Source organism: Salmo trutta, chromosome 3, assembly GCF_901001165.1.
Source record: "Salmo trutta chromosome 3, fSalTru1.1, whole genome shotgun sequence".
Taxonomy (NCBI): Eukaryota; Metazoa; Chordata; class Actinopteri; order Salmoniformes; family Salmonidae; genus Salmo; species Salmo trutta.
Window position 1 is genome coordinate 53,987,578 of NC_042959.1, and position 19,125 is coordinate 54,006,702.

Sequence of the window (19,125 nt, forward strand, 5' to 3'; positions counted from 1 at the left end):
TACATGTTAGAAGCACCTTTGGCAGTGATTACAGCTGTGAGTCTTCTTGGGTAGGTCTTATACGAGCTTTGCACACCTGTATTGTGCAATATTTCCCCATTATTCTTTTCAAAATTCTTCAAGTTCTGGGATGGTGTTGGGGATCATGGATAGAAAGCCATTTTCAAGTCTTGGCCTTGTGTTGTAGGTTATTGTCCTGCTTCATTTGAACTCCTCTACCAGTGTCTGGTGTAAAGCAGACTAAAGCAGGTTTTCCTCTACGATTTTGTGCTTAGCTCCTTCCAGTTTCTTTTTATCCTGAACAATTCACCAGTCTTTGCCGATGTCAAGCATACCCATACCATGATGCAGCCACCACTGTGCTTGCAAATGAGGAGGCAGTTACTCAGTGATTTGTTGTGTTGGACTTGCCGCAAAGATAAGGTTTTGCATTTAGTCCAAAAAGTGTATTCCTTTGCCGTGTTTCTTTTTCTTTCAGTATTACTTTAGTGCCTTGTTGCATACATATGCATGTTTTGGAAAACAATGTATTTTGTGTATTTGTATTATTATTTTTCTCTGTCATTTAGGTCATTATTGTGAAGTCACTACAATGTTGTTGATCCATCCTCAGTTTTCTCCCATCACAGCCATTGAACTCTGTAGCTGTTTTAAAATCAGCAATGTCCGCATGTTGACATCCCTAAGCAGTTTCCTTCTTATCCTGCAGCTCAGTTCAGAAGGACGGCTGTTTCTTTGATGTGTCTGGGTTGTTTGATACATCCTCCACAGCATACTTATTACCTTGGCCACGCTTAAAGATATATTCAATGTTTGATTTGTTATTGTTACCCATCTACCAATCACTGCCCTTCTTTCAAAAAGATCCTTGGTCTTTGTAGTTGAATCTGTGCTTGAAATTCAATACTTGACTGAGGGACCTTACAGGTGTATGTATGTATGTATGTATGTATGTATGTATGTATGTATGTATGTATGTATGTATGTATGTATGTATGTATGTATGTATGTATGTGTGTGTGTGTGTGTGTGTGTGTGTGTGTGTGTGTGTGTGTGTGTGTGTGTGTGTGTGTGTGTGTGTGTGTGTGTGTGTGTGTGAGACAGAGGAAAGGGTAGTCATTCAGAAATCACATCAACCCCTATTATTTCATACAAAATGAGTCCATATAACTTATTATGTGATTTGTTAAGCCGATTTTTACTTCTGAACTAAATGCAACAACCATATTTTTTTGTTATTTAATTTGTGTTCATTTGTTAACATTTATATAACATTTTTTTTCACTTTGACATTATGGAGTATTTTGTGTAGATCAATGACAATAAAATTACAATTAAATATATTTCAATCCCACTTTGTATCGCAACAAAATGTAAAGATTTCAAGGGGGAGTAAGCACTGTACATGTCAGAGGGTGGGTGGCCGACAGATCATGTTATTCACTGTCATCATTATGAAACACTTGCTAACGCTACCAGCAGCTTGGAAAACATTATCTGCCACAGCATGGCCAAGAAGTCACTCAAGCTCAGCACTTCAGAGAGAGATTGGTCTTGGGACACTTTACACATTACAAGCTACATTCTTGGCTTATTTTGTCTCATGCCACGGCTACAGGGATTGGTCTTTGCCCATAAAACTCTGCACTTCTCTCTGAAAGATTTTTGATCTCCTGAGGAACTACTTTGTGGAGCCCTGCTTCTCTGTCTAAATTTGGCATAGCTATCGCTGGCTTCCCATCCTCTAGAGGGAGCTCTATCACAGGCACAACGCCCACTGAGGATACACTGCTGCTCCTACCACTAAGAGCCTGCTCTCTAGTCACTGTGGGCTTGCCCAGGCAGCTCCTAAGTTGAGCCCAGAAGAAGGTCTGCTGCGTGACTTGCTGGGGCCACTCTAGGTACGTTTTGGTGTTCAGCATCTTCTTGAGCTTACAATACTTGCTGGGCAGAGATTCAGGGTCGATGGGCTCTTTAACCACCAGAATAACATCACTGAAGGTCTTGCCGATGGCTCTTTGCTGGGCAAAGTAGAGCTCGTAGTTGCACCAATCGCTGTTCACAAAGTGGTGTGACAGCACAAATATGACCTGGATTTGGAAACAAAAAATTCAGAGGATAGGGTGTATTCATTTAGGGCCTAAATTTTAGGCAAATGCACAGTGCAGGAATCAGGATACAAACCTAAACAAAACATACATCTGACATTTTGGGTTGTTCAATTGACCTTTTATATTCAAAAGTCTGTTACTATTTATTTGTTAAAACACCTCTAACTTGTCTTGGTGGGTCCTCAACCTTACCTTTTCGCTGCTCTCAATATTTTCAATGATGTTGTCGATGATCCATTTTCCTGGCATGAAGTCTCTCTCATGGATACAGAGTCGGTAGGGGGGCTTGCTGTTCTCCAAGCAGGGCAACAACTGGTCCCTGACCCAGTCAGCATCTGGGTGGCTGTAGGAGATGAATGCATGGTAAGCATAGATCTGTGATTTTCCAGATGTTCCTTCCTGATGAGCCCTGTATTTGGCTCTGAGGATCTGATATGTGGCTTTGGTGTACCAGGGAACATTGAATATGTAGCATATAAACATCAACACTAAAACCACAGCAGCAGTAGTAGCCACACAGATGATGATGACCAGTCTGACATCGCAGGCCACGTGACCCGGGAAGAAATTTGCCACAGCGGTATTGAGCTGGGCCTCTGGATGGTAACACTTGTAGTTCTCTGGCCAGTCAGTGATGTTGACCTTCCCCTTGGAAATTGTCTCCTGGATAAAGGCGTGGAGGTCGCAGGTGCAGTGGAATGGGTTGTTCCCTGCTGTCAGTCGAGACAGCTGGGACATGTCCTGGAAGGAACCCATGCTGATGAGCCCAAAAGAGTTCCCATCCAGAGCCAGTGACTGCAAGGAACGACTTCTCCACCCAGAGGGGATGAACTTGATCTTGTTCCCATTGAGCAGTAGCTCCTTGAGGCTGATGGTTTGTCGGAAGTAGGCCATGTCCAGCTGGTCCAGGTCACAGTACGAAAGGTCCAGGAATTGTACTGTGGTGGGCAGACACTGGAGGGCACCACTTTCGAATCGGTTGTGGTGTGCGATCACTTGGGTGATGTTCTGCGTCCAGTTACAGTTGCGACTCTCCTCAGCAGAGCCCAGCATGTTGTGGCTAACATCCAGGACCTTCAACTGTTTGAACTCCCTGGTCAGGGAGGCTAAGTCCTGAAGGCTGGTCAGTTGGTTGGTGCTGACATTGAAGGAACGAAGAGCCGGCATGGTGCCCCTGTAGTCGCATCTCTGGTTGAAGAGGATGTTGTCCTGCAGGCGGTTGTTTGATATGTCCAAAACCTCCATGTCTTCCATATTAAGCCAGGCATCGCAAGGCACAGAATTGAAGTTGACATTCTGAATGGACAGCAGTCGGACTTTGTTGAACCATGTGAAGCGCCAGTCGAAACGCATAATATCTGGATTACTGATGTGCCTGAGGAGTAATGGAGCATGAATAAAACATAATTGGTACTTTCACACTACATAGATATGGAAACAGATTTCAATTGATGAAAAAATACACTTGTGACTAGGAACCTGTATTTGTTTTTGCATCTTCTGGGTAGAAATGTCTGCATAGTGCTTTTGTAATAGAATAGTAGAATAAGATATGCTTACCACAGATTTAGTCTAGTCAGAGCAAGGTGTTTGATACTGGAGGCCAAGCCATTATCCACAAAGTTGGGCGAGCGAGCAAAGTCAATGTATTGAAGTGTCAGACGTTTAAGGGGGGTGACCTGTAGATTTAACAGAGCCATCCTCATAAGGTTCTCATTGAATTTTCCACGGTGAAATATGAGCGAATCTACTTTGATGTCTTGCAAGCCTCTGAAAATATCCTCATCTCCCAAGTAATACATGAACTCAAAGAGGTTCCTGAATTGGATGAGACTGAAAGTCTTGTTGGCCAAGTCTCGTAGAATCAAAGGTAGGAAATTCGGCTTCTGATCTATGGCCATGTCAAAACCCATTCTACCTGTCTGGATTACCTTCAGACTACCCGGTTCATAGTAACTGATATTTGATGAAGTTTTAATGGCAAAGTCCTTCAACTGAATGTTCCTCAATGCCCGGAAGTCCCCTTTCCTTAGACCCTTGACCATGGGGCCGCCCATGGACAGGGCCTTGAGGTGGGTCAATCTGGAGAAAACGTCAGCTGACAATGTGGCCTGGGTGTAAAGGTTATTCGACATAAGGAGTTCCCTTAGATTAAAGAGGTCCTGCAAGGCGTTGGCAGGGATTTCCTCTAGGGAGTTGTTAAAGATGTTAAGATGCTCCAGGAGGGGGTTGTTGTGGAAGGCACGGTCCTCAATCACAGAGATGTTGTTGAACTGCAGCTCGAGGACACGAAGATGAGGTAGGCGAGAAAAGTAATTAACACGAATGGCATGAAGTTCATTGTAGGATAGATCTATCCTTTCAAGCGTGGAAGGGAGGTGTTTCCATGGAACATGATCCAGTCGCTGACCAAGGCAGTTTGCGGAGCGACCAGAGTTGTAGATTTGACAGGGGCCTCTCTTTTCATTCGAAGCAGGGGTTGGTGATGCAAGGATCACAAGAAGTGGTGGACTAAACCACACAAAACCCAGTAGAATCATTGTGTGCATTTTGGATCTGTAAAGGAATGTAAAAATCTGTCAAGTTTAACAAATTACAAGATTGACAAGATTGTTAACAAACATCTATTGCAATCTCTAGGTCTTTATCATTTGAAGTTTGACTATAGTCTCCTCTTTACGTCCTTCAAGCCTCAATTACAATTAGAGGAAATAGGGAAGGAGAAAATGGATTTCACTCTGATGTTACCCAGTATTGATGTGTCTGTGCCCAACATTACCCACACATTTCTGTTTCAAAGCCAAGAGAAGGGATTTGTGAAATTTTGCCATGACACTCTTATCTATGGATACATGTTTGGTTCTACAGCTGCACCATCGAGAGCATCCTGACTGGTTGCATCACTGCCTGGTATGGCAACTGCTCAGCCTCCGACAGCAAGGTACTACAGAGGGTAGTGCGAATGGCCCAGTACATCACTGGGGCCAAGCTTCCTGCTATCCAGAACCTCTATACCAGGCGGTGTCAGAGGAAGGCCCTAAAAATTGTCAAAGACTCCAGCCACCCTAGTCATAGACTGTTTTCTCTGCTACCACACGGCAAGCGGTACCGGAGCGCCAAGTCTAGGTCCAAGAGGCTTCTAAATAGCTTCTACCCCCAAGCCATAAGACTCCTGAACATTTAGTCAAATGGCTACCCAGACTATTCACATTGCCCCCCCCCCCCTCTCCACACCACTGCCACTCACTGTTGTCATCTATGCATAGTCACTTTAATTAACTCTACCTACATGTACATTCTACCTCAACTAACCGGTGCCCCTGCACATTGACTCTGTACCGGCACCCCCCTGTATATGTTGTTATTTTTTACTGCTCCTCTTTAATTACTTGTTACTTTTATCTCTTATTCTTATCCATATTTTTTTAAACTGCACTGTCGGTTAGGGGCTCGTAAGTAAGCATTTCACTGTAAGGTCTACACCTGTTGTATTCGGCGCATGTGACAAATAAAATGTGATTTGATTTGATGTTTACATCCATGTTTACCATCACTGTCTTGATTATTACAGGTTGAATAGTAACATGCTTGCAGTGAAGAATGGTCCAACAGTGTGCATCTTTCAAGTTAGGCTTTAGTGTAGAAGTCAGCAAAGTATTGATAATATAGGCAAAAAGCAACCAGATGAAGAATACCAACAACCAATAATTTCCTGCCCATTATGTATAGTTCTCGCTTTGTGGGCAATAAAATGAGGAAATGCCAATTGAACGTGAGATTTCTCAACACGGACTGTATGTTAGTTCTGGCATGCACCCCACCTGGTCTATTGACTTAGTTCAGACTACTGTTGTGGTGTTGGGAAGTGAAATGCTCAAATTTCCACAGCAAAACTAAAAAAGAATATATGCAATTCTAGGGGGCTGTCACGTCTGACTTGGACTGGCTGATAGGCGGAATCAAGTGCAGGAGACAGAGGTGCTGGAGGTGAGTGTCTTTTAATAATCCTTACTCACACAAACGCCGAAAAGCACAGGGCGCTATACAAAGTTCACGTATTTGTTAACTGCGCCCGTACAGCACAAAATATAATTCCAAGGCAAGGAGCGCAGCCCGGTAAATCCCTCTACAAAAATACTGTGGACAATAAACAATCCCGCACAAAATCCCAACTGAAAACACACCTTAAATAAGTCCCCACTAATGACATACACAAAACAGGTGCGGAACAGACAGACAAAACTAAACGACACAAAAACAACGATCGGTGGCAGCTAATAGGCCGGCGACGACGACCGCCGAGCGCCGCCCGACCGAGGAGGGGCGCCACTTTCGTTGGATCCTGTGACAGTACCCCTCCCCTGACGCCGGCCTCGGGGACGGCCCGGAGGGCGAGGATCAGCCGGCGACGGTGGAAGTCCAGCAGCATAGAGGGGTCCAGAACGTCCGCCGCCGGAACCCAGCACCTCTCCTCCGGACCGTACCCCTCCCAGTCCACGAGGTACTGCAGGCCCCCTACCCGACGTCGGGAGTCCAGGATGGCTCGGACTGTGTACGCCGGGCTCCCCCCGATGTCCAGGGGGGGCGGGGGGGCCTCCAGCACATCACTGTCCTGCAGCGGACCAGCTACCACCGGCCTGAGGAGAGACACATGAAACGAGGGGTTAATACGGTAATACGAAGGAAGTTGTAACCTGTAACACACCTCGTTTATCCTTCTCAGGACTTTAAACGGCCCCACAAACCGCGGACCCAGCTTCCTGCAGGGCAGGCGGAGAGGCAGGTTCCGGGTCGAGAGCCAGACTCTATCCCCCGGGTTAAACACGGGGGCGTCACTGCGGTGGCGGTCAGCGCTCTCCTTGTCGTTCGCTCGCCCTCCTTAAACATTCCTGGACCGCGTTCCAGGTCTCCTGAGAGCGCTTGACCCATGCCTCCACCGCAGGAGCCTCCGTCTGGCTCTGTTGCCATGGCACCAGGACCGGCTGATACCCCAGCACCACCTGGAAGGGTGACAGATTAGTGGAGGAGTGGCACTGAGAGTTCTGGGCCATCTCGGCCCATGGCACGAACTGCGCCCACTCCCCTGGCCGGTCCTGGCAATACGACCGCAGGAACCTGCCCACATCCTGGTTGATGCGCTCTACCTTCCCATTACTCTCGGGGTGGAACCCCGAGGTCAGGCTGACTGAGACCCCCAGCCTCTCCATAAACGATTTCCATACCCTGGACGTAAACTGGGGACCCCGATCAGATACGATGTCCTCGGGCACCCCATAGTGCCGGAAGACGTGGGTGAACAGGGCCTCCGCGGTCTGCAGGGCCGTAGGAAGACCGGGCAAAGGGAGCAGACGGCAGGACTTAGAGAACCTGTCCACAACGACCAGGATCGCCGTGTTCCCCTGAGACGGCGGGAGATCCGTAAGGAAATCCACCGAGAGGTGAGTCCAGGGCCGCTGTGGAACGGGGAGGGGCTGTAATTTCCCTCGAGGTAGGTGCCTAGGAGCCTTACACTGAGCGCATATCGAACACGACGAGACATAACGCCGGACATCCTCAGCCAAGGTGGGCCACCAGTACCTCCCCTTCAGGCCCCGTACTGTCCGTTCCACCCCAGGATGACCCGAGGAGGGTAGAGTATGGGACCATCGGATCAGGCGATCGCGAACACCAAGCGGAACGTATTTCAGGCCCACGGGACACTGCGGTGGAGTAGGTTCTGACCGACCCGCCCGCTCGATGTCCGCATCCACCTCCCATACCACCGGTGCCACCAGACAGGAGGCGGGAAGTATGGGAGTAGGATCGATGGTCCGCTCCTCGGTGTCGTAGAGACGCGACAGTGCATCAGCCTTCCGGTTCCGGGAACCTGGAATGTACGAGAGAGTGAAGTTAAACCTCGTAAAAAACATGGCCCACCTCGCCTGACGGGGATTAAGCCTCCTCGCTGCCCGAATATACTCCAGGTTACGGTGGTCGGTCCAGATGAGAAAAGGGTGACGTGCCCCCTCAAGCCAATGTCTCCACACCGTCAAAGCCCTGACCACGGCTAACAGCTCCCGGTCCCCCACATCATAGTTGCGCTCCGCCGGGCTCAGCTTCTTAGACAAGAACGCGCATGGGCGGAGCTTCGGAGGAACGCCCGAACGCTGCGACAGCACAGCTCCTACCCCAGCCTCGGACGCGTCCACCTCCACTATGAATGGCAAAGAGGGGTCCGGATGCGCCAGGACAGGTGCATTGGTAAACAGAACCTTCAGACGATGGAAGGCTCTGTCCGCCTCTGCTGACCATCGTAGCCGCACCGGCCCCCCCTTCATCAGTGAGGTAATGGGAGCTGCTACCTGGCCAAAACCCCGGATAAACCTCCGATAATAATTAGCGAACCCCAAGAACCGCTGCACCTCCTTCACAGTGGCTGGGGTTGGCCAATTACGCACAGCCGTCACGCGGTCACACTCCACCTCCACCCCCAAGGTGGAAATGCGATATCCTAGAAATGAGACGGCTCTTTTGAAGAACTCACATTTCTCAGCCTTGACGTATAGGTTATGCTCCAGCAGCCGCCCAAGCACTTTACGCACCAGGGACACATGCTTGGCGCGTGTGGCGGAGCAGATCAGGATGTCATCGATGTATACCACCACACCCTGCCCGAGCATGTCCCTAAGGACCTCGTCCACAAAGGATTGGAAGACAGCGGGAGCATTCTTTAACCCATACGGCATGACGAGGTACTCATAATGGCCCGATGTGGTACTAAATGCGGTTTTCCACTCGTCTCCATCTCGGATACGCACCAAGTTATACGCACTCCTGAGATCCAATTTCGTGAAGAAGCGCGCCCCGTGAAATGACTCCACTGCCGTAGCAATGAGAGGTAGCGGGTAACTGAAACCCACTGTGATAGCATTTAGACCTCTATAGTCAATGCACGGGTGCAGACCTCCCTCCTTCTTCTTCACGAAAAAGAAGCTTGAGGAGACGGGGGATTTAGAGGGCCGAATGTATCCCTGTCTCAAGGACTCAGCGACGTATGTATCCATAGCCACTGTCTCCTCCTGAGACAGAGGATACACGTGACTCCTAGGAAGAACCGCGTCAGCCTGGAGGTTTATCGCACAATCCCGTCGTCGATGGGGTGGTAATAGAGTCACCTTCGTCTTACTGAAAGCGATAGCCAAATCGGCATACTCTGAGGCAATGTGCACGGTGGAGACTTAGTCTGGACTCTCCACCGTAGTCGCACCGATGGAAACTCCTATGCACCTACCTGAGCACTCCCTCGACCACCCCGTTAGAGCCCTCTGCCCCCACGAAATCTGGGGGTTGTGTGTGGCTAGCCAGGGGATTCCCAGTACCACTGGGAACGCTGGGGAGTCAATGATGAACAGGCTGATACGCTCCACATGACCCACCCACGTCTGCATAACCAGTGGCACGGTGACCTCCCCTACTTGGCCTGACCCTAGCGGTCGACTATCTAGGGTGTGCACGGGGAAGGGGTGGTCCAGCTGAACCCGGGGAATCCCTAACCTCTTAGCTAACCCATGGTCCATAAAACTCCCAGCTGCACCTGAATCGACTAGCGCCTTATACTGGAAGTGAGGGGAAAAATTAGTAAAACAAACGGAGGTGTACAAGTGGTCGACAGGGGGCTCTGGGTGTGGCTGGTGCGGACTCACCTGGGGGGTCGAAGCAGTGCTCTGCCTGCCCTCCGAACTCCCGGAGGGACCTCTCCAGCACCGGTCCACAGTGTGTCCTCTGCGTCCACATTGGGTGCAGGAGAGACCCCCCCCCCTCCGGTCCTCCTCGATGCAGCCCCCCCTATCTCCATGGGCTGTGGAGCGGGAGGACTGGTAGGCGGAACAAACAGGCCGCGACTGGAACGTCCCCGGGCAGCTAGCAGGTTGTCCAATCTAATGGACAAATCCACCAGTTGGTCCAGAGTGGAGGTGTTGTCCCTACATGCCAGCTCCCGGCGGACGTCCTCGCGAAGGCTGCACCTATAGTGGTCTATCAGGGCCCGCTCGTTCCACCCCGATCCAGCGGCGAGAGTCCGGAATTCCAACGCGAAATCCTGAGCGGTCCTCGTCTCCTGTCTCAAATGGAATAGTAGCTCACCCGCCGCCCTGCCCTCCGGGGGATGATCGAAAACCGCCCGGAAGCGGCGGGTGAACTCAGGGTAGTCACCCCGGGCCGAGTTTGGACCATCCCAGACCGCATTGGCCCATTCCAGGGCTCGACCTGTGAGACACGAGACGAGGACGCTCACCCTCTCTTCGTCGGAGGGAGGGGGGCGGACGGTCGCCAGGTACAGTTCCAGTTGGAGGAGGAACCCCTTGCACCCAGCGGCCGTCCCATCGAACTCCCTGGGAGGTGAAATCCGGATCCCGCTGGCACCCGCTTCAGTGGATGTGGGTAGGGGCGCAGGGTGAGGGACCGGAGCTGGTCCTGCTGGGGAGGAACTTCTCTCCCATCTCTCCAACCGGGCCAACACCTGATTCATGGCCGAGCCTAGGCGGTGGAGGAGGCCGGCATGTTGGGAGACCTGCTCAGCCATGAATGGCGCTTCTGCTCCTGCTGACTCCATCAGTTGTGGTGCGGGATTCTGTCACGTCTGACTTGGACTGGCTGATAGGCGGAATCAAGTGCAGGAGACAGAGGTGCTGGAGGTGAGTGTCTTTTAATAATCCTTACTCACACAAATGCCGAAAAGCACAGGGCGCTATACAAAGTTCACGTATTTGTTAACTGCGCCCGTACAGCACAAAATATAATTCCAAGGCAAGGAGCGCAGCCCGGTAAATCCCTCTACAAAAATACTGTGGACAATAAACAATCCCGCACAAAATCCCAACTGAAAACACACCTTAAATAAGTCCCCACTAATGACATACACAAAACAGGTGCGGAACAGACAGACAAAACTAAACGACACAGAAACAACGATCGGTGGCAGCTAATAGGCCGGCGACGACGAGCGCCGCCCGACCGAGGAGGGGCGCCACTTTCGTTGGATCCTGTGACAGGGGCTATTTCCAGGACCCAGATTTAAACCTATTTATGGACTAAAATGCATGCTCAATGGAGAACCTTTAAACTATATTTAAAGATACATCTTTTAAAAACGTTTAACTGTACCTGTTAGTGGAGGTGATGCTGTTACAGTATCTGTTCAAGACCAGCTGATGTGTTGATATGTCTTACACAAGGGAGTGAACTGCTTCATCCTCCTTGACTGAGATTAAAATCCTCTTGCAGACTAATTCTCACGACTGAATGTTTCTACTAACCCTCATAAGACACAGTTCTCTGCTCATGGCTGTTAAATACAATCCCCCAAGTCCTCATAATTCTTTCCTTTATTTACACTACAAACCAACGGTAAACTCACTGTTTTGGCATTACCTTCACGTGGGCAATATATCAAGTTTTATTACCATGTAGAACAAACAGTTTTAGTAAAATTGTATCCAGTAGAGAATCGATTAATCTGGTTTAGTTGTCTCTATGGGCCAAGCCTGTTGAAGGAAATAAAATGCCACAAACCCAATATTTGTTGTTTAAAGTCACTCACACACAGATACATTTATGTAATGAATAAACATTGACTGGCTTCAGAATTATTGCTTCATTATATTTATATCTGACTTATCGGCCAACACTTTCTTCACCAATATTTATGAAAATAACTGATTGTCGTGGATGACATATTCTGACATCTCATCAAAGTGAACCAGTGAACCCTTTTGACTGTTGTTCTATAGGCCAATGGTTCCCAAACCTAGGGCAAACTAAGTCCGGCTTTAAACTTACTATTGAAAGTTGCAATAGTAGAATGCACAAGGTGCAATTTCAAAATTGGGTAGTGCATCATCACTTCCGCTTTTCATGTTAGTCATAGCATACCTTAGAGAGCTATTTATAACACTTCAGAAATGTCCAGATCAGCTAGCTCATGTCAGCTAATGTTTTTTAATGTCGTTTTTTTTGCCCATAAATATTGTTGTCATTTTTTGTCACTCAAATATCAGATGAATACACATTAGACATGGCAAAATGTATAGAATTGCAAGTAAATTAGCTTTAAAACTGCAAAATGTTATTTGCACCCCATGACAAAATGTGTAGAATTGCAGGAAATGAGCTTTAAACCTGCAAAATTCTATTCACCAACAAGAGAGCTGTGAACAGTTTGTGTCATGAACAGTGCTTGTGCTCATAGAAATAGACGTGGCGTGGGATGTTCCCCAATGCTGGAAGAGGGGCACTTCTGCTAGCAGGCCTTTCTAATCGACCTGGCCGGGGTATCCTGGAATGACATTGACCTCATCCTGTCAGTAGATGATGCCTGGCTATTCTTTAAAAGTGCCTTCCTCACCATCTTAAATAAGCATGCCCCACTCAATTTAAAAAAAACTAGGAATAGATATAGTCCTTGGTTCACTCCAGACCTGTCTGCCCTTGACCAGCACAAAAACATCCTGTGGCGTTCTGCATTAGCATCGAATAGCCCCCATGATATGCAACTTTTCAGGGAAGTTAGGAACAAATATACACAGGCAGTTAGAAAACCTAAGCCTAGCTTTTTCAAACAGAAATTTGCATCCTGTAGTACTAACTCAAAAAAGTTCTAGGACACTGTAAAGTCCATGGAGAATAAGAGCACCTCCTCCCAGCTGCCCACTGCTCTGAGGCTAGGAAACACTGTTACCACCGATAAATCCACTATAATTGAGAATTTCAATAAGCATTTCTCTACGGCTGGCCATGCTTTCCACCTGGCTACCCCTACCCCGGTCAACTGCCCGGCACCCTCCACAGCAACCCGCCAAAGCCCCCACCATTTCTCCTTCACCCAAATCCAGATAGCTGATGTTCTGAAAGAGCTGCAAAATCTGGGCCCCTACAAATCAGCCGGGCTAGACAATCTGGACCCTCTCTTTCTAAAATTATCTGCCGAAATTGTTGCAACCCCTATTACTAGCTTGTTCAACCTCTCTTTTGTATCGTCTGAGATTCCCAAAGATTGGAAAGCTGCCGCGGTCATCCCCCTCTTCAAAGGGGGTGACACTCTAGACCCAAACTGCCCAGTTAACAAACAGATTACCGACCATTTCGAATCCCACCGTACCTTCTCCGCTATGCAATCTGGTTTCAGAGCTGGTCATGGGTGCACCTCAGCCACGTTCAAGGTCCTAAACGACATCATAACCGCCATCGATAAGAGACATTACTGTGCATCCGTATTCATCGACCTGGCCAAGGCTTTTGACTCTGTCAATCACCACATTCTTATTGGCAGACTCGACAGCCTTGGTTTCTCAAATGATTGCCTCGCCTGGTTTACCAACTACTTCTCTGATAGAGTTCAGTGTGTCAAATCGGAGGGCCTATTGTCCGGACCTCTGGCAGTCTCTATGGGTGTGCCACAGGGTTCAATTCTCGGGCCGACTCTCTTCTCTGTATACATCAATGATGTTGCTCTTGCTGCTGGTGATTCTCTGATCCACCTCTACGCAGACGACACCATTCTGTATACTTCTGGCCCCTCTTTGGACACTGTGTTAACTAACCTCCAGATGAGCTTCAATGCCATACAACTCTCCTTCTGTGGCCTCCAACTGCTCTTAAACACAAGTAAAACTAAATGCATGCTATTCAATCGATCACTGCCAGCACCTGCTTGCCCGTCCAGCATCACTACTCTGGACGGCTCTGACTTAGAATACGTGGACAACTACAAATACCTGGGTGTCTGGTTAGACTGTAAACTCTCCTTCCAGACTCACATTAAGCATCTCCAATCCAAAATTAAATCTAGAATCGGCTTCCTGTATCGCAACAAAGCATCCTTCACCCATGCTGCCAAACATACCCTCGTAAAACTGAGCATCCTACCGATCCTCGACTTCGGCGATGTCATCTCTAAAATAGCCTCCAACACTCTACTCAACAAACTGGATGCAGTCTATCACAGTGCCATCTGTTTTGTCACCAAAGTCCCATACACTACCCACCATTGCGACCTGTACGCTCTCATTGGTTGGCCCTCGCTTCATACTTGTCGCCAAACCCACTGGCTACAGGTTATCTACAAGTCTCTGCTAGGTAAAGACCCACCTTATCTCAGCTCACTGGTTGCCATAGCAGCACCCACTCGTAGCACGCGCTCCAGCAGGTATTTCTCACTGGTCATCCCCAAAGCCAATTCTCCTTTGGTCGTCTTTCCTTCCAGTTCTCTGCTGCCAATGACTGGAACGAACTGCAAAAATCACTGAAGCTGGAGACTCATATCTCCCTCACTAGCTTTAAGCACCAGCTGCCAGAGCAGCTCACAGATCACTGCACCTGTACATAGCCCATCTGTAAACAGCCCATCTATCTACCTACCTCATCCCCATACTGTATTTATTTATTTATCTTGCTCCTTTGCACCCCAGTATCTTTACTTGCACATTCATCTTCTGGACATCTACCATTCCAGTGTTTAATTGCTATATTGTAATTACTTCGCCACCATGGCCTATTTATTGCCTTAATTAACTTACCTCATTTGCACTCACTGTATATAGACTTTTTGTTTTCTTTTGTTCTACTGTATTATTGACTGTATGTTTTGTTTATTCCATGTGTAACTCTGTGTTGTTGTATGTGTCGAATTGCTATGTTTTATCTTGGCCAGGTCGCAGTTGCAAATGAGAACTTGTTCTCAACTAGCCTACCTGGTTAAATAAAGGTGAAATAAAAAAATAAAATGAAAGGGGCCCCGAGTGAAAAAGTTTGGGAACCCCTGCTATGGCCTACAGTAAGTTTGGTATTCTATCAATGTTTTATGATATTTTGAATAATTTCAACTGATGAAACATGAAACAAAAACATTTTATTTTCAGAAGCCGTTGCTTTTCTCAATAAAGATTCTGGATTTTTTAAATGTTTTATCTGTGGCATATTGTATTTTCTGATAACAAAATGTCTACGGTATTCAATTAGCCTCCACTTTGTTTACTGTATACATATGGAATACTTCCTGGAGACCAGCAATTGCAACTAACCCTTTCAAACTTCAGGTCAGAGTTCTGCTCTCAATATAGAGGTAAATATTTAGGTAAGGAATGCCTTCTTTCTGCTGGAGGGGTCAATTTATGATGTTTATAATCTATTGGGCAGTCTGTTAGACTGCTGTCTTTATCTTTATCTTGACCTCTTTTTCTGAGGTGCATCGCCATACATTCATATCTGGCAGGGTTCCTTGACTTGTAAATATTTCCTTACTATGTGGGGTTGTTTTGTAATTTAACATAGAGGAAATATGCCCTTCTATGTTTCTATGGGTGTAAAAAAAAAAAATCATAGCTTTATTTCACAATGATACCTACTGTACCAGTAGTTTAGAGGAATCAGTTCTCTAGCCAACACTGATGGCTATTCCTACAAATGAATGAAAAAAAGATAAACCATGTCATTAATATTGATTCAGTAAAATTCCTTACATGAATATAACCCCATCACAAAATAATAACCCAGCATAATGACCAAAATAAAGCATAGGCCAATCATGAAATGGTTCAATATAAGTATTTACCAATCTTATTGTTATTGTACCAGGAACTCAGGAAAGGTCTTCCTCCTTTAAAAACTGCTTAGATTAACACTAGACCTTGCAGAGTGATGAAATCAATATCAGCCAACTATAACTGAGTGATTGATTAATGTCCCACGGACCAATGTCAGACTGCATGGCAACTCATAAATATGACGCAATGAGTGGCTGATGAGAAGGGGAGGATTTTTTTACTGGAAAGTAGGAGGAGCTTCCTTCTAAAACCGGTCTCTATTTACTTAATGTTACTGCTTACCACCAGGTAAGAGCAGTCAACCCTGAGCTATGTGCCTCTAACCTACATGTTTAGAGTATTAATAGGCTACATGAACTCTGTTAGTTAGCCTGGTTAACCATTATAACACATAACACACTGGTTGTGTGCTTCTGAATGTCTAATATTGGGATCAGATGACTTGCCTACCCAAATATGTGTGATTTACACTAGAAATACAAAACTTCACTTTTGATAGGCTAATTATTATCTACAAATGAGTGACATACAGTACCAGTCAAAAGTTTGGGCACACCTACTCATTCCAGGGTTTTTCTTTATTTTTTACTATTTTCTACAATGTAGAATAATAGTGAAGACATCAAAACTATGAAATAACACATATGGAATCATGTAGTTACCAAAAAACGTGTTTAAATATCAAATATTAAATATATTTAATATTTGAGATTCTTCAAAGTAGCCACCCTTTGTCTTGATGACAGCTTTGCACATTGCTCCCAGGTAATGACTTGCCCCAAACTATTCTGTCATAGTACTGTCTGTTGTCTGATTTCCTGACACGCTTACTGTTAAGTTATGACTTTGACTTGAGCTATAGATTTTACAATTATATTTAATATTTTTTCATACAGGTTAGTCTCATTGACAGAATCTGTTTTTCAAGAGAACTGGTTAAAGGTCTTCAATATAAAGTTGTACCCTGACACATTAACATTAAATACATATGTGATAAAATGTCTCAGTTGCACAGACTGCACGAAGCCATGGCCCTCACATGAGTCCTTCAGTTAGTTAGCACAATATTAATGGAGTCAAACGCACCCTCATCCACCTGGCAGATCGGTGTTCCTGGACTTGAGGGAAACATTTGACAGAACAAAGCTCATGATGGTGACTCCTTCTATAATCGCAGTGTGGTTCTATAATTGTCTTATACAGCTTGTCTAGACATGCTTACTTTAACTTGTTTGATTTCTCAGTCACTTAAACAGTTTACATTTGCATATCTAGATTTTTTTTCCCTTGATGCCCAACTGTTTGGTATTTGTGAAAACATCCCTTAGTGCAAAAATAGTTACTGCTAAAATATTTGAGGTAATGTGAATCTCAAAAATATCTAAATTAGTGAAAATGGCTGGGGCTATCACCATCTCCCTACTGTGAATATCTTCATACTGTTAAAACGATCAACATTTTACATAAAGTAGTCAGACAAAGTCTCAGAACTCACCTTAAGATGAAATATTAGTGAACCAATTCAGCCCTTCAGTTACCCGTTTTCAACAACACATTAACATGTGTTTTCTGTGACTGATCATGAAGGAAGAAGACCAGCCCTTTAAGTCGTATTTTCCACATTGCTCTGTTTGTAAGCGCTCAGGAATGTGCAATGTGGGGGATAAAGCCATTCCCTTTCCTGCAGGCGGTGCTTGACTTATTCAGGACTTATTCAGGAGCCAGCACCTCATAGAATATTAGCTCAAAAGTATTGCAGAGCTCCTGCACCTAAATATAAAAGGTATCTGCACCCAAAATGAGTACCGGCACCTATTTCAGTCCAAGTCAAGCACTACTGCCAGGGTTTGCAACCTTTAATTGCATACGTTGTCTTTTGAGGTGACTGTGGGGAAAGTAAGATATGGGGCCATCTTGTGCAATAGTACATTGAAATAGTTTTGTCTCTGTTATTATTCCACCCTGGGTATTCTATCACATTGGAGAAAATGCTAAGTTAGATCCTTCAAAGTTCATAGTTAAAACCTCTCTGGCAATTCAATTGATTTAGTGAGACGTGTCATTAGATATACTTGTATTGTGGTTGTCTTTGCACAGAGGAAAGCCTGAACCTTATAAAATGGATGATTAATATACTGTTATGTTAGTATGTAGCAGGTGTTTTGATTTTGTTTCGTGTGACTATCTCTGGCAGTCGATCAGTAAGCCTGTCTGTTATTGAATAAAATTAGTTGTTTCTCTTCTTCATTCCAAATAGGAAACTAACTTCATGGGAAATGGATTGAAACGATCCTAATAGAATAGAGGGGGGGATGGGGGTTTGTCGGGGGTTGTATTTTGGGAGAAATAAACATGTTCTTCATTATGGTTGCCTCAGTTTGTTGGTGGGTGTTAAAAAGTGAATGACAGCCCATAACAAATGCAAGCTGTCTTGTAAGATCTTGTTATTAATCCTAAGTGATCCATCACCATATCAAGCCAAGTATCCTTTGGGGGGAAAAAGCAGGAAGTGATGGATAGAAAGTTACCTTACAGTGAGTTGGCAAAAATAAATAGTCTCTATTGTGTTTAGCAATATCACTTCCCTGACAATGGAGTATGTCCTAGAATAGGCATTCACCAGTATAAATAGGGTTCATCACCAGTATAAATATGGTTTACTTGTCTGTTTCATGGTTTAAGTGATGTTTTTATTTTATTTTACTAATATGAAGATCACATGTGGAGCATTGACACTGAACTGTCATACAATTCTACACCAGTAGATGGTGCAACATTTAACATAATTTACTCAATGTCGAATTCAACCATTTTGTGGTTCTCCAGCATGAATTGAACACTATCTGCTACAGTTTAAAGTAACCCAACTTTCCACTGTGCCGCAAACCGTGCCATGCTCTTTGCTCATGTATTATACCATTAAGTATGAATCACTCTCTCTCTCCCTCTCCTCGTTTGATATGCTTGTCCACATCCCTTCCTCTGCCCTCTCTCTCTCTCTCTCCCTCTCTCTCCCTCTCCCTCTCCTCGTTTGATATGCTTGTCCACATCCCTTCCTCTGCCCCTCCTTTCTCTCTCTCTCTCTCTCTCTCTCTCTCTCTCTCTCTCTCTCTCTCTCTCTCCCTCTCCTCGTTTGATATGCTTGTCCACATCCCTTCCTCTGCCCTCTCTCTCTCTCTCTCTCTCTCTCTCTCTCTCTCCCTCTCTCTCCCTCTCCCTCTCCTCGTTTGATATGCTTGTCCACATCCCTTCCTCTGCCCCTCCTTTCTCTCTCTCTCTCTCTCTCTCTCTCTCTCTCTCTCTCTCCCTCTCCTCGTTTGATATGCTTGTCCACATCCCTTCCTCTGCCCTCTCTCTCTCTCTCTCTCTCCCTCTCTCTCCCTCTCCCTCTCCTCGTTTGATATGCTTGTCCACATCCCTTCCTCTGCCCCTCCTTT

General features: G+C 46.1%; 1 protein-coding gene across 1 annotated transcript; it reads right to left on the minus strand.

The window, feature by feature from the left end:
- Positions 1-1,179: 1,179 nt before the first annotated feature.
- On the minus strand, positions 1,180-17,304 carry LOC115178865 (toll-like receptor 2 type-1). Its single transcript, XM_029740249.1, has 4 exons — positions 17,184-17,304; positions 3,672-4,667; positions 2,304-3,486; positions 1,180-2,090 (listed from the first exon to the last, which is right to left on the minus strand). The coding sequence occupies exons 2-4, from the start codon at positions 4,658-4,660 to the stop codon at positions 1,602-1,604; spliced, it is 2,661 nt and encodes an 886-aa protein (XP_029596109.1). The 5' UTR covers positions 4,661-4,667; positions 17,184-17,304; the 3' UTR covers positions 1,180-1,601.
- Positions 17,305-19,125: the final 1,821 nt, after the last annotated feature.

Bases quoted from the DNA above. Each gene is read 5' to 3' on its own strand.
- LOC115178865 (XM_029740249.1), bottom strand. From the start codon at position 4,660: ATGCACACAATGATTCTACTGGGTTTTGTGTGGTTTAGTCCACCACTT. The intron at 3,487-3,671 runs GTAAGCATATCT...ATTACTCCTCAG, and splicing joins CTGACTAGACTAAATCTGTG to GCACATCAGTAATCCAGATA. The intron at 2,091-2,303 runs GTAAGGTTGAGG...TTCCAAATCCAG, and splicing joins ATATTGAGAGCAGCGAAAAG to GTCATATTTGTGCTGTCACA.